At 48.4% G+C, this 24,346-nt stretch overlaps 1 protein-coding gene across 2 annotated transcripts in view; it reads right to left on the bottom strand.

Annotated features, from left to right (window-relative positions):
• Window positions 1–24,345, bottom strand: part of LOC132820535 (cysteine and histidine-rich domain-containing protein 1-like) — a 63,189-nt gene extending 38,844 nt beyond the window's left edge. For both annotated transcript variants that reach the window (XM_060832776.1, XM_060832777.1), the window contains exons 1-3: window positions 24,208–24,345; window positions 12,454–12,679; window positions 10,396–10,445 (exon numbers count right to left, since the gene is read on the bottom strand). In XM_060832776.1, coding sequence (XP_060688759.1) covers window positions 10,396–10,445; window positions 12,454–12,679; window positions 24,208–24,216 — 285 coding nt within the window. In that variant the 5' untranslated portion in view covers window positions 24,217–24,345. The remainder of the gene's footprint in view (window positions 1–10,395; window positions 10,446–12,453; window positions 12,680–24,207) is intronic.
• Window position 24,346: the final 1 nt, after the last annotated feature.

The raw sequence follows: 24,346 nt of genomic DNA, 5'->3' as shown, positions 1-24,346 counted from the left end.
ACTTGGGTGTTTTCCCTATCACTTGGGCTGGACCAGTGGCAGTGTGTAGCTGTGCAAGAAGAAAGAAGAGGAAGACAGAAGGAGGAGGTGGAAGGAGGTGAGAGCTTGGAGTCCTGGGCCTAGTTTTGGAGCTGCAGCCTGGACCTCGCCCAGGTCAAGTCAGTGTTGCAGCTGACCTGGGGCCCACTCGCACTGCTGGTCTCTGGGACCCCGCCCGGGCCTGCCACCAGCAGCGCTGCCTGGGACTCGCCTGAGGCCCCTTCCCACAACCTCCTCCACTGGTGCAACCTGAGGCCTACCTCCACCGCCACTGCCTGGGAGTCCCTCCCCAACAGGTCTGCCTCTACTGCTGGGACCAAGGGCCAGCCTGGGACTCGCCAAGAGGCCTGCCTCAACTGCTGCTGCCGCCAGAGGCCTGCCTCCACCACTGCCGCCTGGGACTTGCCTGGGAGTCCCTCCCCAACTGAGGGCCTACCTGGGACTCGCCAGAGGCCTACCTCATCTGCTGTCGCCTGAGGTCTGCCTCCACCACCTGAGGCCCCTTCCCACAACTGCTGCGACCCGAGGCCCACCTCCACCGCTGCTGCCCAGGACTCAATTTTGGGGACCCTCCCCAACAGGCCTGCCGAGGACTTGCCTGAGGCCTGCCTCCACCACCGCTGCCTGGAACTCGCCTTGGGTGACTGGCCTTGGGCGCCTCCCCAAGAACTCCGCTGCTACTACTGCCAGAGGCCCACCTCCACCGCTGCTGCCAGGGGCCGACGGAGTATGGCGAGCCCGAAGGTCGCAGGGCCCAGCCGGACCTACGCCGGGGTAGCCGCTGCCTTAGGCTCGGCTGCCCCAACCCCGGCCGCAACCGCATCCCCCTTCAGGCACCTGACCAAACGCCTGGGGGTAAAGGCCTATCCCCATCCCAACATGACCATCGAGGCCTGCAGTAAGGCCATGGCTAGTGAGGTCGGCCCACTGGCCATCGTCGCTGCGGCCCGCATGTACGGGAAGGCCATATTCTTTCTTAAGACCGAGCAGGCGGTCCACCTGGCCGTGGAGAGAGGGCTCACTGTGGGCGGGACACATTTGCCCGTCGACCCTTTGGAGGTCACGGCCCAGAGAGTCGTGATCTCCAACGTCCCGCCCTTCATTGCCAGTGAGCTCCTCCTTCCCCACCTCACCACCTTGGGGGAGATCCGGTCAGGTGTTCAACTGCTCCTGCTCGGTCTTAAGGACCCCGCCCTCCGGCACGTATACTCCTTCCGACGCCAGGTGTTCATCTGCCTGGCCCGGGAGGAGGTCACGGAGGGCTCGTTCACTGTCCTCCACGAGGGCGCGGCATACCGCGCCTTCCGGACGGCGTGCGGTGCCACCTGTGCTGCGAGGTGGGGCATATTAGGAAGAACTGCCCCACCCAGAAGGCTCCCCAGCCCACACCAACGGCAGGGGGTGGCGCCGCTGCACCCACTCCCCCTCCCCCTCCCCCAAAGTCAACAGCACAAGCCCCGGCACCGGGGGCTAAGCCGGAGGCTCCCAATGCCTCAGCCTCTGGCAGGGAGGGGGGAGAGCGTCCGACCGGACGGAAGGCGTCCAGGAAGATGCAATGCGTCAAGCCCGCCCACGGGGAGACCACCCTATCCCCATCCCCTCTCCACGTAGCCCACGACCCGACCCGAGCCGCCCCGTCCCGGCACGACAATGCCCCTGCGGCCGTGCCAGCGTCGCCCCGGCGCGGGAACCCTGACCCCAGAACCCCCAAACCCGAGTCTGATCCTGGTCCCACTGACCCCAACCCCAACCCCAACCCCCCCCACCCCGTTACAGAAACACCGGGGGCTTCAACCCCTCCTCCGGAGACTGAGCCCCGCCCCACCCAGCCACCCCCTGGCACTAACCTGGGGGGAACCACCGCTGCTCTACCTCCTGCAGCGACCGTGTCTCTGGGCCCCTGCCCCGCCTGCCATCACCTGATAAACCAGGGGCGGGGCAGGAAGTGACATGGCTGACTCTCCCCACCCTGGCTACGCCCCCCCATCGCCTTCCCCCAGCCAATCATATTCCGGGAAAGGCTGGGGGGGGGAGGGACCTCGGGCCCCATGCCCACCAAGGCGGGCGGGGAGGGGAAGGCCCATAAATTCCCCCATGCCTCTCTGGGGAAGAGGTGCCAGCCCTTGGGGGTGAGAGAGAGATATTCCATCAGCGCGCCGGTGGTGCTGCCCCTCTCCAGGGGATGAGCCAACGGTACCTCCCCACTGTCCTGCACCATGGCCCGACCTGCCCAAACCCCCAGGGGCGACAGCCGGGCCTTCCACCGCCATAACTCCTCCAGCCCCTGGGGAGGATTTTAATAACAACACGGGCCATGGTGCAGACGACAGTCTTTTATTCACTGCTGGGTCGTCGAGCGGTGGAGGCGAGGAAGGTGTTATCCTCGCTCCTCCCTCCCAGACTGTTTTTCCGGGGGCTTTGGCCCTGGGGGAGGACCTTTTCCCCGAGGAGCAGGGCGTCCCGGTGTCGGGAGAGGAGCGGGGCCCCGAGCTTCTGCCGCCCGGCGACCCGAACTCAGGGCGTTCCGGGAAGGGGTGCGACGAGGAAGGTACTGAAGGTGACCCTGGGGGTGGGGTCACTGGAGGTTTGAGGCCAGTTGGCGGTGCCGGACCAGCCCCCATCCTCTCGGTGGGGGGTGGGGTCGGTGACCGAGGGTGACCTCCCGGAGGAGGGTTCTGGATCGGTGGCGGACACCGGGGACGACGCGGAGTCAGTCTCCAGTGACATTTTCGAGTCCCAGGTGCCCCCCACCGATCTCCCCCTCATCCCCCTCGAGGAACTCCGGGAATTTGTCGAGGACACTCGGAGTCGCCGGGATAGAGCCCAACTGGCGCTCGACCGCTGGAGCTCCTTTGAAAGATTCTACTGGTCGGCCCACGCTGCGCGCCAGGCGCCAGGGCTCGACGTGAACGAGCAAAAACCAGTCAGGAACTTCCTGGGAGCACTCCTGGTGAGGGCGAGGGACTTCTGTGCCCCTCTCTCGTCCTCCCAGTAAATATGTATATAGTTTTTGTTAACTGTTTACTGGTGGTGGTTGCACTATGCTTCCGACATGGAGACAACTATAGCCAGCCTCAACATCAACGGCAGCAGGGAGTCACAGCACAGATTCCAGACCCTCTCGGTCCTTCGGGACGGGAGGTATGCGGTGTGCTTCCTGCAAGAAACCCACACTACCCCGGGAGATGAAGCCATCTGGCTCCTGGAGTGGCGAGGGGGGGGTCTACATGAGTCACCTCACCCGCAGATCTGGCGGGGTGGCTATCCTGTTGGCCCCGCGTTTTCAGCCGGAGATCTTGGGGGTCAGGGAGCCAGTGCCAGGCCGTTTGCTTCACCTGACGGTTCGGCTGGGGGGGCGTGGTGCTTCACTTGGTGAACGCCTACGCTCCCCTGGCCGTGCCGAGGCAAGCGAGCTTCTTTGAAGAAGTGTCCGCTCATCTTGCTTCCATCGACGAGAACCAGTGCGTCGTCCTCGGGGGAGATTTTAACTGCGTCCTCGAGGACAGGGACCACGGCGGTGCCCGCACGAGTTCGGCGTCGGGGAGGAGGTTGGGGGACTTGATCAAGTCCTTCGACCTGGTGGACGTCTGGCGGAATCTCCATCCTGACTCCATCGCCTTCACCTTCGTGAGGCCTGGGGTCGGAGTGTCCAGAATCGACCGCCTGTACGTTTCGCGGGCGTACGCCTCCTGTTTTCCGAAGGCCTCCACGCGGCAGGTGTCGTGCACGGACCATCACCTGGTGTGGGCGGAACTCCTTCCGTTTGGCGCCAGGTTGGGCTCCGCATACTGGCACTTTAACAACCTGCTGCTGGAGGACGAGCGGTTCCGGGACTCGTTTCGTCGTTTCTGGGTCGGCTGGAGAAGGAAGCGGGGAAGCTTCCCCTCCCTGAGGCTATGGTGGGACGTGGGCAAGGCTCACGTCCGCGTCTTCTGTCAGGAGTACGTGAGGGGGTCGACAAAGAGGCAGAAATCCAGGATCGGGGAGTTGGAGAGGGAGATGCTCGACCTGGAGTCACGCCTCGGTCAGCCCGACGCGGACCCGGCCCTGCGCGGGGTGTACAAAGAGAAGAAGGCCGCGCTCCGGGAGCTGCAGCTCGTCGGGGCTCGGGGCGCGTACGTGAGGTCGCGGCTCCAGCTCCTCCAGGACCTGGACCGCGGCTCCCCCTTCTTCTACTCGCTGGAAAAAAGGCGCGGCACCCGTCAGCAGCTCCTTGTGCTGCTGGCCGACGATGGGTCCGTCTCGGATCCGGAGGGTATCAGGGCCCAGTCCGATCCTATTACACGGCTCTGTTCTCTCCGGATCCGTCCAGCGAGGATGCTCGCAGAGTTCTGTGGGAGGACCTGCCGCAGCTCAGCCCGGAGGACGCTGGAAGGCTCGACGCTCCCGTCACTTTAGAGGAGCTGACCGGCGCCCTCGACTGGCTCTCGAGGGGTAAATCCCCGGGGCTGGACGGGCTGACTGTGGAGTTCTTCAGTGCGTTCTGGGACGTCATGGGGAGCGACTACGCACAGGTCCTTGGGGAGTGTCTAAATGCCGGAGAGCTGCCCCTTTCTTGGCGCAGGGCGGTCATCGTCCTGCTGCCAAAGAAGGGGGACCTTTTCTTCTTTGAAGAACTGGCATCCGGTCTCCCTCCTCAGCACGGACTACAAAATCTTCGCCAGGGTGTTGTCTTCTCGCCTGGCTTCCGTGCTGGCCCACATGATTCACCCGGATCAGTCCTACACGGTCCCGGGCTGGAGGATACACGACAACGTCCACCTGGTCCGGGACCTGATCCATTTCTGTCGACGGGCTGGTCTGCCGAGCACCTTCCTGTCTCTCGATCAGGAGAAGGCGTTCGACAGGGTCGATCACGAGTACCTGCTCGGGACTCTGCGGGCATTCGGGTTCGGGACGCAGTTCGTTGCCCGGATCCGAGTTTTGTACGCCGCCGCAGAGTGTCTGGTTAAAGTTAACGGGTCCCTGACGGCGCCCCTTCGCTTCGGGAGAGGAGTGCGTCAAGGCTGCCCCCTGTCCGACCAGCTGTATTCCCTGTGCGTGGAGCCTTTCCTGCGCCTCTTGTGGAGGAGGTTGTCGGGGCTGGTTCTGCGCAGCGCGGGCACGGGGGTGGTCCTTTCGGCCTACGCCGACGACGTGCTCCTCACTTTCACCGACCCGGCTGACCTGGGGAGGATGCGCGAGTGCCAGGCCGTGTACTCGGCGGCGTCTTCCGCCAGGATCAACTGGGCCAAATGTTCCGGGCTACTGGTGGGTCCAGGGCGGGTGGACTCCCTGCCGGAGGAGTTTCGGGGGTTCAGCTGGAGTACCACCCATCTCCTCTACCTGGGGGTCTATCCCAGCCCGGCTGAGGAATCCTGGCCGGCCAACTGGCAGGAGCTGGAGGCCAAAGTCTCGGCTCGCCTAGGCCGCTGGACAGGACTGCTCCGAGCGCTATCTTACAGGAGCCGAGTGCTGGTCATAAACCAGCTGGTGGCCGCCATGCTGTGGTACCGGCTGGTCACTTTGGTCCCTCCTCCTGGCTTTGTCGCTGACATCCAGAGAACGTTGGTCGACTTCTTCTGGGACAAAAAAATGCACTGGGTCGCTGCGCAGGTTCTGAGTCTCCCTATTGAGGAGGGCGGTCAGTCGCTGGTGTGCGTCCGCACCCAGGTCGGGACCTTCCGCTTTCAGACCTTGCAGCGATACCTTTACGTCGAGCCTCCTCCTCGGTGGTGCACCCTGGCGACGTATTTTTTCCGCCAGGTGCGTAACCTCAACTACGGCACGCAGCTCCTGTTTGTCGACCGTGATGGTTTGGAGGTCACCCTCAAGGTGCTGCCTGTCTTTTACCAGGACCTGATCACTGTCTGGAACATGGTCGAATCGCGCTGCGCCTACCCTCCGGCAGGAGTAGCGGCTGTCGTCAGGGAGCCGTTGCTCAGGAATCCGCACCTCCGTGCTCGTGGGTTTGAGTGGCTGTCGAAGGGGAGGGCCATGGCGGCGAGGGTGACCAGGGTCAGGGACATGCTGGGTGCCGGAGGCCTGGGCTGGACATTGCCGCAAGACATAGCGAGCAGGGCAGCGGTAGATGTCCGGTACGTGGCCACCGCCATCCGACGCCTTAAAACGGTGGTGCTCGGACCCGACGTAGTGCACCTGTTGGAGGACGCTCAGGTGTGCAGTGGGATCCCGTCCGCGCTCACCCCAGCCCGGACGGAATTTCACATTGGCCCCAAGGTCCCGTACTTCCCGCGGGAGCCTGTGCCCCACAACCTGAGCCGCCTCTGAAATTTTAATTTTCTTTTCAGGGGGTGAAAAGGCAGGCCTTGTATCGACTGCTGCTGCACACCGTCCACCTCTTCTCCCTCATCCACCATCCGGACACGCCTTGCCGTGCCCACTTGCCACCGGGTGGTGGGGATCCCCAGTGGAGGGGCCCTCTACGCAGGATTCCTCCCCGTTTCTCTTGGGGATCTGGGGCGGAGGGCGCTGCATGCAGCAGTCCCCTGCAACCGCAGATTGCGATGGTTCACGGATTCCCAGCCCAACTGCTTGTTCTGTGGTGCTGTGGAGTCCGTGGACCATGTGTATATTGGTTGTGGGCACTCCCTTTTTGATTTTCTGAAAAACCTCCTCCTCTGCTTTTGGTTGCACTTCAGTCCCACGTTCCTGATCTTCGGGCACCCTGTGTGGAGGGGGGAGGGCAGGTCTGAAGACCTCCTCGTGGGTCTGCTCCTGGGCCTGGCCAAACTGGCCATAAACAGGTCCAGGCAGCGGGCCGTGGAGGGGGTCGTTGGGGCCGACTGCCTGCCCCTCTTCCGCGGTTACGTTAGGGCCCGGGTGTCCTTGGAGAAGGAGCACGCGGTGTCCATCAACACCCTGGAGTTGTTCAGGGAGAGATGGGCACCACAGGGAGTGGAGTGCATCATTTCCCCCTCCAATTCTATTTTGATTTAGTCCCTGCCCTCCCCTTCACTGTATTGATCACACAGCATTGCCCTGTGATGTGAAGGGCAGTGCTTGTTACAGACCTCTCGGGTGTTTTCCTATTTTCCTGGTGGTGGAAATTAAATAACGATTTGTGCACTTTGTGTCTCTCACTGTGTCTCACACCTGCTCACACACACCATGGGTGCTGGGGAAAATAAGCACTACCGCAGTTGGGCAGTAGCGTGGGGGTAAAGAGAAAAAAACCAAAAAAAACACAGGGTCAGAGGTTCTGGAAAAAAAAAAGAATAAACAGGAATGTCAGAGCTTCTGTTCACTCTGACAGGTGGCTCTGAGGGAACTGGATCTGTGTCAAGGACTCTCCATGTATAAATGAACAGTGATTTGGTAATAGATACTGGCCGCTGTGGAGTTTAAATTTTTTTAGATTGCTTACAGTGTGGAAACAGGCCCAACAAGTCCACACCAACCCACAACCCACCCAGACCCATTCCCCTACACCTAACACTACAGGCAATTTAGCATAGCCAATTCACCTAACCTGCACATTTTTGGACTGTGGGAGGAAACCCACGCAGATGTGGGGAGAATGCGCAAATTCCACACAGTCAGTCGCCTGAGACGGGAATTGAACCCAGGTCTCTGGCGCTGTGAGGCAACAGTGCTAACCACTGTTCCACCGTGGGATAATTACCCCACAGACCTGGGGAAATCTCCTGCTCTTATTTGAAATACCAAGAAATATTTAACATGTATTGAAAAAGGCTGATGGGGTCTTGGTTTATTATCATATCTGAACGATGACTCTTCATTGTTAAGCATTGACAATATTTCACTTCGTGAATAAATATGAAACTGTGCAAAGATTAATGTCTAGCCTCTTCCTTCACCAACTTTTTTTATTCATTCACAGGATGTGGGTATCACTGTTAGGCCAGCATATATCGCTTAAAGAGCAGTTCAGAGTCAGCTGGGGTCTGGAGTTGCATGTAGATAACTACAGTAATTCCTTCCCTGAAGGACATTAGTGATCCAGATGGGCTGTTCTCAACAATCGACAATGATTTCATGGTCATGGACTTTTATTTTCACCATTTGCCTGTAGCAGGATTCAAACATGGAGCCCCTGAAAATTACCTGGATCTCTGGATTAATAGGCTGGTGATAATTCCACTTGAACATCGCCTCACCTCCTGGCTGCCAGCAATTTAACAACTATACTTTAAAAACATTTCATTGGCCGTGAAGCCGTTTGAGACATCGGGTGGACACGCAAAGCACAAATAAACGCAAGTCTTTCTCCTTTCTCCCTACTGTAAAATATCCTGTCAATACTCATTGTTTAGGTTCCCATGTAGACAATGATTATGTTGTCACAACCCATGAGAGTATGTTCCACTAACTTCAAGGGAGAAAGGATGGGGAGGGGGCAGAGAAGATCAGGTCTAAAATGTAGAGTAAAACTGTAATGTTTCTATAGAAAAATTCAGAATTTAATTTGTATATGCTCTGATACCAATATCCAAGTCTGAAGTATGGATCATTGGAAACACAAGGTGGTAAATTCAAGAACAGAAAAGCAGCTTATTATTGAACTAAAAAAGAGATTACAGAACTCAGTGGTACAGAGGAATCCGTGTGTGATGGTATGTGAATCACAAAGTTAATGTACAGGTACAGCAAGTGATTAGGAAGGAAAATAGAATGTAATCAATTTTGCAAGGAGAATTGAATATAAAAGTAGAGATGTTTTGCTCCAGTTGTACAGAGCGTTAGTGAGGCCATATCTGGAGCACCGTGCACAGTTTTGGTTTCCTTACATGAGAAAGCTTGGAAATGTATTAGAAGATGCTCACAGAAAATTTCTTTGGCAAATACTTGAGGTGGGGGTCTTACTTTGTGCGGGAAGAATAGACAAGTTGAACAGTACTCATTGGAGTTCAGGAGGAGGACAGCCATTATTGAAATATATAACATCCTGAGGGGACTGCACAGTTACATGTTTCCTTTCATGGGGCAGACTAGAAATAGGGGACACAGTATGAAGACAAGGGGCTTCACCTTTCAGTTGCAGCTGAGGACTTTTTCACTTGGACCGTCATGACTGTGTGGAGTTCTCTTCCCAGAGAGTAGTGGAGGCAAGGTAATTCAACATACGAACATGCAAAATAAGACCAGAAGAAATCAATTTGGCTACTCATGCCTGCTCTGCTATTCAATTAGATAATGGCTGACCTGTTAGGGTTAGGGTTAGGGTTAGGGTTAGATAATGGCTGACCTGTTTGAGTTTTAAATTCCACATTCCCATCTACACCCGATAACTCTTGATTCTCCTGAATAATTCAGAGTAGTGGAACATAGTTTCATAACTCCAAATGCTCACCTGCAGGCTCCCTGCATTATCAATTAATGGCTTTGAAGGTGAAACCATGAGCAATTTAACTATTCACCTGAAATATCAGGTTTTTCTTTAATTCACTCGTGCGATGTGGGAATTGTCAGCTGGGCCAGCATTTATTGTCAGTCCCAAGTTGCCCTTGAGAAGGTGATGGAACCATTGCAGCCCATGTGCATTCAATAGACCCATTCTTAAAGAGGCAACTCCAGGATTTTGAGCAAGTGACAGAAAAGGAACTGTGATATATTTCCAAGTCAGAATGGTGAGTGGCTTGGAGGGGAACTTGCAGGTGGTGGTGTTCATATGTATCTTCTGCCCCTGTCTTTCTAGATGGAAATTATTATAGGTTAGGAAGGTGGTTTCCAAGGATCTACGGTGAATTTCTGCAATATATCTTCTAGATAGTATACACTGCTGCTACTGAGTGTTGGTGGTGCTCATGGATGTGATGCTAAACAGGAAAGTTGCTTTATGGTGTTGGTATGATGGTATCAAGCTTCTTGAGTGTTATTAGAGCTGCACTCATCCAGGCAAATGGGTGATATTCTATCACACTCTTGACATGTGCCTTGTAGATGATGAACAGGCTTTGGGGAGTCAGGAGTTGAGTTACTTGCTGCAGTATCCTTAGCCTCTGACCTGCTCCTGTATCAACTATATTTATATAACAAGTCTGGTTGAGCTTCTGGTCAATGGTAACCACCAGGATATTGATTATGTGGGAACTAAATGTCAAAGGGCATGGTTAGATTGTCTGTTACTGGAGATGGTCATTGCCCGACATTTGTGTGGCGTCAATGTTTGTCACTTACATGTATAGAGGTTGGCTCCACAGACTGATACTAGCAATATGACATGGCATGAAGGATTAAAGATGGGAAAAATCATTTTGGAGGGTGAGTGAAGAAACAGGCCACAAAGTCACATTAAGAAGCTGCATGCATATCACAGCCATTCTGATGGCATTCAATTTCCTCTTTTTTCACCATTTAATTGTTTCTGGAAATAGATTACACATTTGAACCTACCTTGAGAGCATCGTGAAAGATTGGAACCCCTGGGTGGTAACAGCAATCATCTGTGGGAGAAAGTATTGAAAATTTATTTTGAACATATTATAAATAAGAGTATGCAATAGTGGAAAGGGAAGTTCAGATTAAAACTGTGCAAGGTTCCCTGACACAGGGCATTAGGAGATATACTTGTTTCTATTTTGCGTGGGTTTCCTCCGGGTGCTCCGGTTTCCTCCCACAGTCCAAAGATGTGTGGGTGAGGTGAATTGGCCATGCTAAATTGCCCGTAGTGTTAGATAAGGGGTAAATGTAGGGGTATGGGTGGGCTGCGCTTCAGTGTGGACTTGTTGGGCCGAAGGGCCTGTTTCCACACTGTAAGTAATCTAATCTAATCTATTCTTTATCCCTTGGTTTCCATACCAACAGAGTACTAAAATCAAATGCATTAAATGCTCTCCCTTTTGAACTAATTTCCATTCTTCCAAGGCTTTCCTCCTCCTCCTATAGATGACAGGCTTGGTGCAAAATTTGGCTTAATCACAAAAGAACAAAGAACAGAAGTACAGCACAGGGACAGCTCCTACGGCCTCCAAGCCTGTGCCAATCATCGTGCCCTAACTAAACTAAAAAAACAAACCTTCTGCCCTTATTTGTTCTGTATGCCTCTATTGCCTCCCTATTAATGTAACCATCCGGATACCTCTTAAAGGTCACCAATGTGTTTGCTTGCGCCACCTCTTTTGGCAGTATGCTCCAGGCTCCTGTGCGAAAAACGTCCCACACATCTCCCTTACGTTTTCCCCTCTTACCTTGAACCTATGCCCCCTTGTAATTGAAACTTCAAACCTGGGAAAAAGCATCTGACTATCCACCCTATCTTTGCCTCCCATAATTTTGTTGACCTTTATCAGAGCTCATCTCAGCTGCCATCTTTCCAGTGAAAACGATCCTAGTCTTTTTAACCTTTCCTCATAGTCGATGCCCTCAAGACCAGGCAAGATCCTGGTGGACCTTCTCTGCACTCCCTCCAAAGCCTCCACGTCCCTCTGGTAGTGTGGTGACCAAAACTGCACACAATACCCCAAATCCACCTTAACAAGGGTTTTATATAGCTGCATCACATCTTTCGACTTAACTCATCTCCTTGCCTCTTCTTCCAAACTCAATAGTGCTGCACATAAAATGATCTGGGTAGACCACTTTCAACTCCCACCTCCTCAAGAGCTGGATAATAACATCTCTGAACAGATTGATTGGGAATTACTTCATACCCAAAAGTGAAGTATTTCCTCCAGTTGAAAAGTAGTTATAAGTTTCAACTGGCATTGAAGTAACTGAGAGGTATGGAATGTGCAGAGTAAGTAGTTTGAGTAGGGACAGTCAAATTTTTCAAGAGGAAGGTAGATAAATATTTGAGGCAGCTGCAGGCTAGGGCGGAGCTTGTTTCTCTCTAATGAAGAGCCAAGGATAGGCTGGTTCTCTGGTCCTGGAAACTTGCGTGTTTTCTCAGAACAGTACAGTAGATGGCAATATCTGTGCTAGGAAGCCATTCAGACAGAACCAAGCAGTGTTAAATCGCTATCCTCTGAGTAAGATTAGGAAACTATAGAGACTAGTCATGATTTGGAGATGCCGGTGTTGGACTGGGGTGTACAAAGTTAAAAATCACACATCACCAGGTTATAGTCCAACAGGTTTAATTGGAAGCACACTAGCTTTCGGAGACGCTCCGATCGAGTACTCCACTATCACCTGATTCCTTCATCAAAAGCCAGTGTGCTTCCAATTAAACCTGTTGGACTATAACCTAGTGTTGTGTGATTTTTAACTTTACAGAGAGTAGAATATGTTTGGCTACACGTGGAGGAAGAAGGCGTTACTTTCCCGACAAGGCGGGGATCAACAGAAAGATTGGAGAAAATATTCCAAAGCCCTGCCTAATGTGTCTCCGCCGGAACAAAAAGTCACGTACAGCGTTCAACAAGAAAGGCTCGTATAGCTGCGAGTAAAGGCCGTCCCGATGACATGGCCTGTTGGATGAACTAACAGAGCTGTGTAAAGTTTGTCACTTACCCTCTCGGTTGTTGTGGGGATCAAAGCGCAAGCCGCAGCCTCGGTTATAACAGAGCTCCGACATCAGGGCACCTTCACTTCGCCGGCTGTTTCTGGGGCTAGCAGGCAGCTGCCGCTTCTCTGCACTCTCAGGAAAAGGGAGAATCGGATATTCTAGAAATATCTTGTGCCGTCTGGAAGAAATTCTCCAGCGCACAGCAAGAGGGAGTCGGCTTGTGTGCGTTACCTAAAAATAGTTACAACACATGTTCTTATCTATCAGGGACATGTAGATCGACAGGAGCCGAGTGCGGGAAGAACTTAGACAAGAAAATAATGTTTAAAAACTTTCTTCCGAGTTAATCGCAGAGCAGAAAAATGTGTTCTGATATTTCTGGTAACTGGAAATTCTGGACTAGTGGTGCTGGAAACGCACAGCAGTTCAGGCACCATCCGAGGAGCAGTAAAATCGATGTTTCGGGCAAAAGCCCTGATGACGGGCTCCTCGGATGCTGCCTGAACTATTGTGCTTTTCCAGCGCCACTATAATCCAGAATCTGGTTTCCAGCATTTGCCGCAACTGGTAACTGGAAATTGCCGAAATGCTGCTTTATCTCCAAAGAAATTCTACAGAACCGGAGAATAGTTACACTGGATAAGGCCATGTTGTTACTAGCGGTGATGCTGGCCACCCTAAAGAGCAATTCACCGAGTGCCATTCCTTGCCCCTTCCCCACAGTCCTGCATACTTGTTTTATTACATTTTAAAAACCTCAGCTGTATCTGCGTCCACCACACTCACAGATAGCGCATTCAGATCCTAACAACTCAATGTCAACATTGCTTCTTTTGCCAATTACCTTAAATCTATATCCTATGAACCAGGAGGAGACATGAGAAGTCTTTGGCAGATAGAATCAACGAAAGCTCGAAAGCTTTCTATATGTATCAAGAACAAAAGAATGATTAGAGTAAGATTAGGGCCAGTCAAGGACAGCAGTGGGAAGTTCTGTGTGGAGTCTGAGGAGAGGCGCTAAATGAATATTTTTTGTCAGTATTCACACAGGAAAAAGACAATGTTGTCAAGGAGAATACTGAGATACAGGCAAATAGGCTAGATGGGATTGAGGTTCATAAGGAGGAGTTGTTAGCAATTCCGAAAAGTGCGAAAGTATATAAGTCCCCAGGGCCGCTTGGGTTATTTTCTAGGATTCTCTGAGAAGCAAGGGAGGAGATTACAGCGGTTTTGGCTTTGATCTTTATGTCATCATTGTTAACAGGAGTAGTGCCAGAAGACTGGAGGATTGCAAATTTTGTCCCCTTATTCAAGAACCCTGGTAATTATAGACCAGTGAGCCTTACTTGGGTTGTGGGTAAAGTGCTGGAAAAGGTTATAAGAGATATGATTTATAATCGTCTAGAAAGAAATAACTTGATTAGTCAACACAGTTTTGTAAAGGATAGGTGGCACCTCACAAACCTTATTGGGTTCTTTCAGAAGGTGACCAAACAAGTGGATGAGGGTAATGCAGTTGACATGGTGTATATGGATTTCAGTAAAGCACTTCATAAGGTTCTCCATTGTAGGCTATTACAGAAAATACGAGTAAAAAATGAGGTCTGCAGATGCTGGAGATCACAGCTGCAAATGTGTTGCTGGTCAAAGCACAGCAGGCCAGGCAGCATCTCAGGAATAGAGAATTCGACGTTTCGAGCATAAGCCCTTATTCCTGATGAAGGGCTTATGCTCGAAACGTCGAATTCTCTATTCCTGAGATGCTGCCTGGCCTGCTGTGCTTTGACCAGCAACACATTTGCAGCTATTACAGAAAATACAGCAGCATAGGATTGAGAATGCTTTCGTGGTTTGGATCAGAAATTGGCTAGTTGTAAGAAGACAGGGTGTGGTGGTTGATGGGAAATGTTCATCCTGGAATCCAGTTACTGTGGTGTACTGCAAGGATCTGTTTTGGGGCTACTGTTGTTTGTCATTTTTATCAATGACCTGGATGAGGGCATAAAGAATGAGTTAGTAAATGTGTGGATGACACCAAGGTCAGTGGAGTTGTGGATAGTGCTGAAGGATGTTGCAGGTTACAGAGGGACATAGATAAGCTGCAGAACTGGGCTGAGAGTTGGCAAATGGATTTTAATGTAGAAAAATGTGAGGTGATTCACCTTGGAAGGAGTAACAGGAATGCAGAGTACTGGGCTAATGGTAAGATTCTTGCTCATGTGGATGAGCAGAGAGATCTTGGTGTCCATGTGCATAGATGCGGGAAAGTTGCCACCCAGTTTGATGGAGTTGTTAAGAAGGCAGACAGTGTCTTAGCTTTATTGGTGGAGAGATTGCATTTCGGAGCCATGAGGTCATGATGCAGCTGTACAAAACTCTAATATGGCCACACTTGGAGTACTGCATACTGTTCTGGTCACTGCATTATAGGAAGGATGTGGAAGAATTGGAAAGGGTGCAGAAGAGATTTACCAGGATGTTTTCTGAATTGAGAGAACATCTTATGTGTAAAGGCTGAGGAATGAGGATGTTTTCGTTAGAGAAAAGAAAGTTGAGAGGTGACTTAATAGAGACATACGAGATGATCAGAGGATTAGATAGAGTGGATAGTAAGAGCCTTTTTCCTCAGATGGCGATGGCTTGCATGAGGAGATATAGCTTTAAATTGAGGGGTGATAGATATAGGACTGATGTCAGAGGTAGGTTCTTTACTCAGAGAGTAGTAAGGACATAGAATGCCCTGCCTGCAACAGTAGTAGACATGTCAACTTTAAGGGTATTTTAATGATAATTGGATAAGCATATGGATGATAAATGGAATAGTGTAGGTTAGATGGGCTTCAGATTGGTTTCACAGGTTGGTGCAACATCGAGGGCCGAAGGGCCTGTACTGCACTGTAAAGTTTTATGTTCTGTGGTTCTTGATCCTTGCTCCGCTGAGAACAATGTGTCCTTATCTACTCTGAAATGGCTCCTGATGATTTTGAATACCTCATTTATATCTCCGCTCAACCTTCTGTTCTAGAACAGTTCCAAATTCACTAACCTTTGTCTGTAACTGGAAATCCTCATTACTGCAACTATTCTCATGAACCTTTTCTGCATCCTGTCAAAGACCTTCAAATTATTCTTTAAGTGTGGTGCCCGGAATTGGAACAATTCTCCAGTTGAGATCAGGCACTGACTATATACAGGTTTAACCTACTTTTGCATCTGTCCCCATATGAATTAAGTCCATGATATAGTATGCTCAATTAACAGCTCCCTCTCTCTCAATCTGACCTCCCTTCAATATAAAATGCTGTGGCTGCTGCACATTTGAAATAAAAACAGAAAAAGCTGTAAAATTTTCAGTGGGTCAGGTAGCATCTGTAGAGTATCACACCTCATTGGGGTATCACACTGAAAATCAAGTCCCTCTATGTCTGGAGTCATCACAAAAGGTAAACATTTTATCAAAATATGCAAAGTCCACAATTTGCCTGTCTGTTAAATGCAGGATAACAGAAAATACAAAACAAGAATTAATATTTATTACAAGTGAAAATTTCAGGTAAACTACTATGAACTGTCCAATTGTAACTACTAGGTTAAATTCTAAACTGCCTTCCCAAAATCACCCAGCCACCCACCCATATCTACAGGTAGACATGAGCAGATGAAAAAAAGCAATATTTTGGGTGGAGAGAAAACAAAATCTGGAGAAGCAGTTCAATGGTTCTAGTCTACGGGGTTCAAGATTTTCTATTCTTCAATCTCTTTTTCCTATGTTCTTTTCACTTCTTCACAAGATGTTCAGATGATAATTATGCTAGCTACCAAGCCTTAAAGCTACAATTGTAATATTGAGTAAAGAATGGTATCCGTGATCCTAGGGAACACTGGAGGAAGCAGAGATGAATCATCCACTTAGCACTTATGTTTGTGCTGATGTACTGGGCTTCTCTATCACAAAAGGTGGGGAGGTTTGTGGAGCCTCCTTCTCCAGTGACTTATCTACTGGTTAAAGACCATAGCTTCCAGGAACTAGTGAGGGAAAATAAATTGACTTTCTCTAAGTTGTAAGTATTTTAATGAGGAGAAAGATAAACTATCTATACTTACACTCTGATCTTATGATGGAGGTAAAATCATTGACAAAGCAATTAAGTTAGGTGGACCTTGGAAACTATCCTGAGTAACTCCTGGACAGATATCCTAAAGTTGAGATGACTGACTTCCAACAGTACAAACTTGTTCCTTTGTTTCAGGTATGATGCCAACCAGCAGAATACTTTCTCATTCATTCACATTGATTCTAAGGTTCCTTGATGCCACACTTGTTTAAATGTCACCCTGATGTCAAGAGCAGTCACACTCACCCCTAGAACCAACTCTGACCACTTTTGAACCAAGGCTGTGACGAGTTCAGGAATTGAGTTGAATCCAATTGATCATCAGTGAGTAGGCTTTGCAAAGCAAGTGTTAATTGATAGCACTGTTGATCACTTTTACTGATGATCAGGAATGGACTTATTGGAGGTATGGCTCTAAGCAGTTCTGAGGAAGGATCACTGGATCTGAAACATTAATTCTGATTTCTGTCCACAGCTGCTGCCAGACCTGAACAATTCCAGCAATTTCTGTTTTTGTTATTGGAAGTTAATTGGCTGGATTGGATTTGTCCTACCTTTTGGGTACAGGACATACCTGGATAACTTTCTACATTTTTGTTTCAATGCAGTGTTGTAGATGCACTGAACAGCTTGGCTAGGGGTGCAGCTGGTTTCGCACAAATTTGCAGTACTATTGCTGGAATGTTGTCAGGGCTCAGTGTCTTTGCACTATTTATTGCTTCCAATCCTATCTTGATGTCACACAGAGTGAAGAATGGTATCTGTGATCCAAGGGACCACTAGAGGAGGCAAATGTGAATCTTCCACTTAGCACTCATCTTTTGCACTGATATGCTGGGCTTCCCTATTACAGAGAGTGGGAGTGTTTGTGGAGCATCCTCCTCTAGTGATTTATCTAAATGCCCACCATTCACAACAGGATGTGGCAGGACTGCAATGCTTAAATCTGATTCATTGATTCTGGAATCAATCAGCCTAGTCTTATGTTGCTTATACTGCCTAGCACAGAAGTGTTCTGTAGCTTTAATCAGGTCAACATTTCATTATTAGATATATCTGGTGCAGCTTCTGGTGTACCCTCCTGCACTCTCCATTTAAGGATGACCTTGGTACCTAGTTCAGGATTACATAGGCTACCTTTGTCACTCTGATTTATTCAATGTATATGCAGATTAAAATCTGCCATGTTTATAAGGATACCTTTTTCAAAAGTGCTTATTATTTCTGCTTGCGTAGCCCTCCTACAATGTGATCATTATTTGGAAACCTAAAAATCACATCCACCCACAAGTGACTTTCCTATTTTTCAACTCTACCTACATTGACTCTACATCCTGATTCATAGAATTAAGTTCATCTTTGGCTATTGTACTAGTATCATCCTTAATCAGCAAACCAGCCCTCTATTTTCCCCAATTTACTTTCCCCTTCCTAAATATCATGTACAGTTGAATATTCAATTTGCCATTGTGTAACCATTTAATGATGAGCAGAGTATACATATTTATTTTTATATTCAGTTAAGAATACCTCATGCATTCAAGTGAAGAATGATTAGTTCAGATGTTTTACTATTTTTGTGATCACTCTTAGGTTTGTAATGTGTCCCTCCCTGTCATATTCTGATCAACATTTTACTTTTTGTTACCTTATTCCCTTTCCTTATTTTCTCTACATAATCTTCAGAAACTTATTCCATCACCATTCACTATTCAATTTAAATTTTCTCTAGCCCTGCAGTTTATATGACTAACCAGATCACTGTATCCAGCCCATTTAAGGTGAAGACTGTCCCAACAATGTAGATTTCTCTTTTCCCAGTATTAGGGCCAGTGCCCCAGGAAGCAAACATCAATCTTTTGAGTCATGCATACTTATCTCTAACTTTATTTAACTACTGTTACTATGTTCATGGCTCAAGTAATAGTGCGGAGATTAGCTTGATGTTTCACTTTCTAATTTTGGCCCCAGTTGCTCATTCTTCCTTGGCAGAACCTTTTTCCTAATGCCACTTATGTCACTGGCACATAATCAAGCCAGAACTCCCACAGCAAGTTCCTCCCCAACCTTGAGCAAATGACAGCACATAACAACACAGCAGTCTGATCATTTGATCTCATCTGCAAAGAACTATACTGTCACCTACTCATGTTATATTCCTACCAACTGTCCCGTTTGAATGTTTTGCGATGTATACCAAGCGTCATGTTTAGTTTGATCAGCAATATTACTGTCCTCAGTTTTATTGATATAAGCTGCAAGAAATTTGAACCTGTAAGACAATTGCAAGGGCTGAGGCTCATCCACCTGTACTTATGCAATTCCCTTACTTGCCTAACTTGCAGTCACACCATTCTTTCCCTCATCACAAACCAAATCAGAAGATTATATTCTAAGGGATGCACAACCTCCTGAAGTATCCATGTAAAATGCTCCCTTCCCTAATGTGTTATGATATGGACAGGTCAGCGTCAAGCTCAGTGACTCTGACCCACAGCTCCTCAAGCTGCAAACAGATACTGCTGACATGTTTGTCATGGATCATCTAGCATGCAGAAGCTCCCACATACTGAAGTTGTAGCACTTCAGGAGGTGTAAAGGTGACAAGAACTTACAACAATTACAATCACCAGGAAAAGGGAATTGGAAAGAAACTACTAGAGTTAAAAGATGACAAGTCTCTTAATGCTGATGGGTTTAATCCTAGGTTCTGGTGTACCATCTCACATTCTTAATTTGAGGACTTTGGTTCAATTGAAAGAGGTAATCTTAGTTCAGGAGCATATAGTCTTGTTGAGGGCAGCTGGAACTCTCCTCAGCAGATGCTGAATTTGTTTTACACTTTTATTTACCTTGAGATGATATTCTCCTGAACATATCATTTGCCAAGAGGTGCAAGGGAGGAGCAAAGGACTTCTGGGAAGGTGAGTCTAACCGTTTAAAACACTTGTGTCAGGTGTCGGGGCCTCCATTTGCTGAGAGGTGCGAGGGAGGAGCAAAGGACTTCTGGGAAGGTTTTAAGTGAGTGAGATCTCATGTCTCTGCTGATCACAACTGTGGGAAGTGCACCCAACTCCAGCTCCTCGAAAACAGAGTTAGGGAACTGGAACTGGATGTACTATGGATCATCTGGGAGGCTGAGGAGGAAACTGAATGGATGTACAGGGAGATGATCATTCCCCAGACACAGGATAAGGACAGCTGGGTTACATTCGGGGGAGGAAAGGAAACAGATGGTCAGAGCAGAGATCCCTTGTGGCCGTTCCCTCAGCAATAAGTTTATTGTTTTGGATACTACTGGTGGGGACAGCCTACCAGGGGAAAGCCACAGTTGTTAGGTCTCTGGCACAGATGCTCAGAAGGGAAGTGGGGAAAATAGAAAAGTGCTAATCGTAGGGGACTGAATAGTTAGATGGATTGACAGGAGATTTTATGGTCAGGAACGGGACTCTCCAGTGCCAGAGTCCGGGATGTTGCCGATTGGGTTTAAAAGGTTTTGAAGGGGGAGGGTGAGCAGCCAGAAACCGTGGTGCATATTAACATCAATGATATAGCCAGGAAAAGGATTGAGGATCTGAAAAGTGACTACGCAGAGTTAGGTTGGAAGCTGAAGAGCAGGACAAGTAGAGTAGTGATCTTGGGTTTGCTACTTGTGCCATGAGATAGTGAGATGAGGAACAGGCAGTGAATGCAGCTTAACACATGGCTGTGAGGCTGGTGCAGGAGGAAGGGCTTCAGATACCTAGACCATTGGGATACATTCTGGGGAAGGTGGGACCTGTACATGAAGGATGGGTTGCAACTGAATTGGAGGAGCACAAATGTCATGGGTGGGAGATTTGCTTGCGTGATTTGGGAAGATTTAAACTAGTTTGGTACGGGGGTGGGAATCAGAGGACACATGTCTGAGAGAGGTCAGTGACAGGATGTATTGAATCTATCAGGAAGGTTTCTCACACGATGAAACAAAGGGATCAGTTAAAGTGTGTCTACTTTAATGCAAGGAGTGTCCAAAATAAATGTGATGAACTTAGAGCATGGATCAGTACCTGGGGCTACGATGTTGTGGCCGTAACGGATATGTGGGTTTCACTGGGGCAGGATTGGTTGCTTGATGTTCCAGGGTTTAGAACGTTTAAAAAGAACAGGGAGGATGGAAAAAGAGGAGGGGGTGTAGCATTGCTAAGTAGAGAGCGTATCACAGCTACAGAAATGAAGATTGTTGAGGAAGGTTTGTCTATTGAGTCGGTATGTGTTGGAATTAGGAACAGCAAGGGAACAGCCACAGCATTTGGTGTTTTCTACAGACCACCTAATAGCAGTAGAGAGATTGAAGATCTCATAGGCAGGCAGATTCTGGAAAAATGCAGAAGTAGCAGGGTTATTGTTTTGGGTGATTTCAACTTTCCCAATTTCGACTGGAACCTCCTAAGTGCAGATGGTTTGGATGTTTTGTCAGGTATGTTCAGGAGGGTTTTCTTACTCAGTATGTAGACAGACTGATGAGGGGAGAGGCCATTTTGGATTTGGTGCTCGGCAATGAGCCAGGACAGGTGTCAGATCTCGCAGTGGGAGAGCACTTTGGTGACATTGATCACAACTGCCTCACATTTAGCATAGCCTTGGAGAGTGAAAGGAGCAGTTGCCGAGGGAAGGTATTTAATTGGGGGAAAGGAAATTATGATGCTATCAGACAGGAGGTGGGAAGTACAGACTGGGAGCGATTGTTCCACAGAAAGGGCACAGCAGACATGTGGAGGCTATTTAAGGTGCAGTTGTTGCAAGTGATGCACAAATTTGTTCCTCTGAGACAGGTAAGAAGGGGTAAGATTTAGGAACCTTGGATAACGAGAACAGAAGAACTTCTCGTCAAAAGTTAAGAAGGCAGCTTACGTAAGGTGGAGGAAGCAAGGATCTGGCATAGTTTTAGAGGATTACAGCTTTGCTAGAAAGGAGCTCAGAAATGGAATGAGGAGAGCCAGGAGGGAGCATGAAAAAGGCTTGACAAAAAGGATTAGGGAGAACCCAAAGGCATTTTACTCATACGTGAGGAATAACAGAATTCTCAGGGAGAAGATAGGGCTAATCAGGGATAGCGGAGGGAACTTGTGTGTGGAGTCTGAGCAGAAAGGGGAGACCCTAAATAGGTTTTTTTGCTTCAATTTTCACCAAGGAAAGGAATCTTGTTATAAATGAAAACATTGAGGAACTGGGATACAGTCTTGACCAGATCAATATTGATGAAATTAATGTGCTGGAAATTTTGGAAAATATTAAGATTGATAAGTCCCCAGGGCTAAACCAGATTTATTCTAGGCTGCTCCGGGAAGTGAGTAAGGAGGTTGCTAAGCCGCTGCTGAGGATATTTGCCTCCTCACTCTGCACGGGAGTCGTACTGGAGGATTGGAAGGAGGTGAATGTTGTTCTTCTTTTCAAGAAGGGTAATAGGCAAATCCCTGGCAATTACAGACCAATCAGTCTTGCGTCTGTGGTCAGCAAAGTTTTGGAAAGAATTTTGAGGGATAGGATTAATGACTATTTGGCAAAGCATAGTGTGATATTAGGCAGTCAGCATGGCTTTGCGAGGGACAGGTCATGCCTCACAAATCTTATTGAGTTCTTTGAGGTGACGACAAGACAGGACGACAAAGTTCGAGCAGCAGATGTGGTGTATATGGACTTCATCAACACATTTGATAAGGTTCCTCATGGTAGGCTCATTCATAAAGTCAGGAGGTATGGGATACAGGGAGATTTGGCTATCTGGATTCAGAATTGGCTGGCTGACAAAAAGCAGAGAGTGGTTGTAAATGGAAAGTATTCTGCCTGGAGGTCAGTGTTGAGTGGGGTCCCACAGGGCTCTGTTCTTGGGCCTTTGCTCTTTGTCGTTTTTATAAATGACTTGGATGAGAAGGTTGAGGGGTGGGTTAGTAAATTTGCAGATGACACTAAGGTTGGAGTGCAACATAGACAGGATGTAGAGCTGGGCTGAGAAATGGCAGATGGACTTCAACCTGGATAAATACGAAGTGATGTATTTTGGAAGATCAAATTTGAATGCTGAATGTAGGATTAAAGTCAAGATTCTTGGCAGTGTGGAGGAACAGAGGGATCTGGGTGTGCAAGTACATAGATCCCTCAAAGTTGCCACCCAAGTGGATAGAGTGATTAAGAAAGCATATGGTTTTTTGGCTTTCATTAACAGGGGGAATTGGGTTTAAGAGCTGTGAGGTTTTGCTGCAGCTCTACAAGTCCCTGGGGAGACCACAATTGGAATATTGTGTTTAGTTTTGGTTGCCCTACTATAGGAAAGATAGAGGCTTTGGAGAGGGTGCAAAGAAGGTTTACCAGCAACCAAAAGAGAAAATGCTGGAAAATCTCAGCAGATCTGGCAGCATCTGTAAGGAGAGAAAAGAGCTGACGTTTCAAGTCTAACTGACCCTTTGTCAGTTTTGACAAAGGGTCAGTTAGGCTCGAAACATCAGCTCTTTTCTCTCCTTACAGACGCTGCCAGACCTGCTGAGATTTTCCAGCATTTTCTCTTTTGGTTTCAGATTCCAGCATCCACAGTAATTTGCTTTTATCCAAGGTTTACCAGGATGCTGCTTGGACTGGAGGGCTTGCCTTATGAAGAAAGGTTGAATGAGCTTGGACTTTTCTCTCTGGAGAGGAGACCTGATCAAGGTATACAAGATAACGAGTGAAATAGAAAATTTTCCCCAGGACAGGATTGACTGGTGCGAGGAGTCATAGTTTGAAGATATTAGGAGGAACGTATAAAGGAGACGTCAGAGATAGGTTCTTTACACAGAGTTGTGAATGCATCGAATGTGTTGTCAGCTGTGGTGGAAGCAGAATCTTTGGAAACATTTAAGCGACAGCTGGACATGCACACTGATAGCAGTGAGTTGAGGGGTGCGTAGATAAAGTTACTATATTTTACATTAGGATTAACCTCGGCACAACATCGTGGGCCAAAGGGCCTGCTCTGTGCTGCAGTTTTCTATGTTCTATATCATTGTACTCCACTAAGATCTGTTCTGCAATGATTTAATGTGCTGTAACACAATACAAATGTCTTGATATTTTGACAATTACAAGTTTAAGTTTTAGATATGTTGTAGTTAAAATGAGTGGCTTTTGCCATCTGTTACCTAGACTACTTCATTCATGTTGTTGCAGTAGATTTGCAGCATAACCTGTCCTTTTGCCACAAGTAAGCTTCAACTTTACTTTAGAGGGTTCCAATTTTGGACGGCAATGTTAAGCCACTTCCCACAGCTTTGTGAAAGTTTTATAACACGCTGGTATTTATGTGACATGTTACTTTGAACTTATGTACTACTTCTGCAATCATCATTCCAATAGTCATGGGTCATGTATCACCTATTGACCTGCCTGAATTAATCTGTTGTATGGTGAATAGTGATTCATCAGACTTTTCATATTATACCGCTCCAGTGATTCTGCACTTATTTCTTGTGTTTTCTTATGGACATAAATTTGCGTGCAACACAATTTAGTTTCTTACAGTGAAAATAATACTTTGCAAATTTAAGGGAAAGGCAAAAATCTTCATTACCCCAAATACAAAAGCTTAGTTATTGGCATGAGGCTGAATGAAAACGGCAGTTTTCTAACTACCTCATACATGCATGTTCCTGGGATAGAGGTAGTTGTACATGCAGTTTGGTATACCCATTGCTCCAGTTGAATATCAACACAGATAAGAGAAAGCTAGTGATCTTCCCAGAATTAAAGCTGTAGTGGATGATCTGCTATT

Source organism: Hemiscyllium ocellatum, chromosome 11 (genome assembly GCF_020745735.1).
Source record: "Hemiscyllium ocellatum isolate sHemOce1 chromosome 11, sHemOce1.pat.X.cur, whole genome shotgun sequence".
NCBI classification, from domain to species: domain Eukaryota; kingdom Metazoa; phylum Chordata; class Chondrichthyes; order Orectolobiformes; family Hemiscylliidae; genus Hemiscyllium; species Hemiscyllium ocellatum.
Note: the sequence above shows the minus strand (reverse complement) of the source record. Positions and strands in the feature narration are given on the sequence as shown.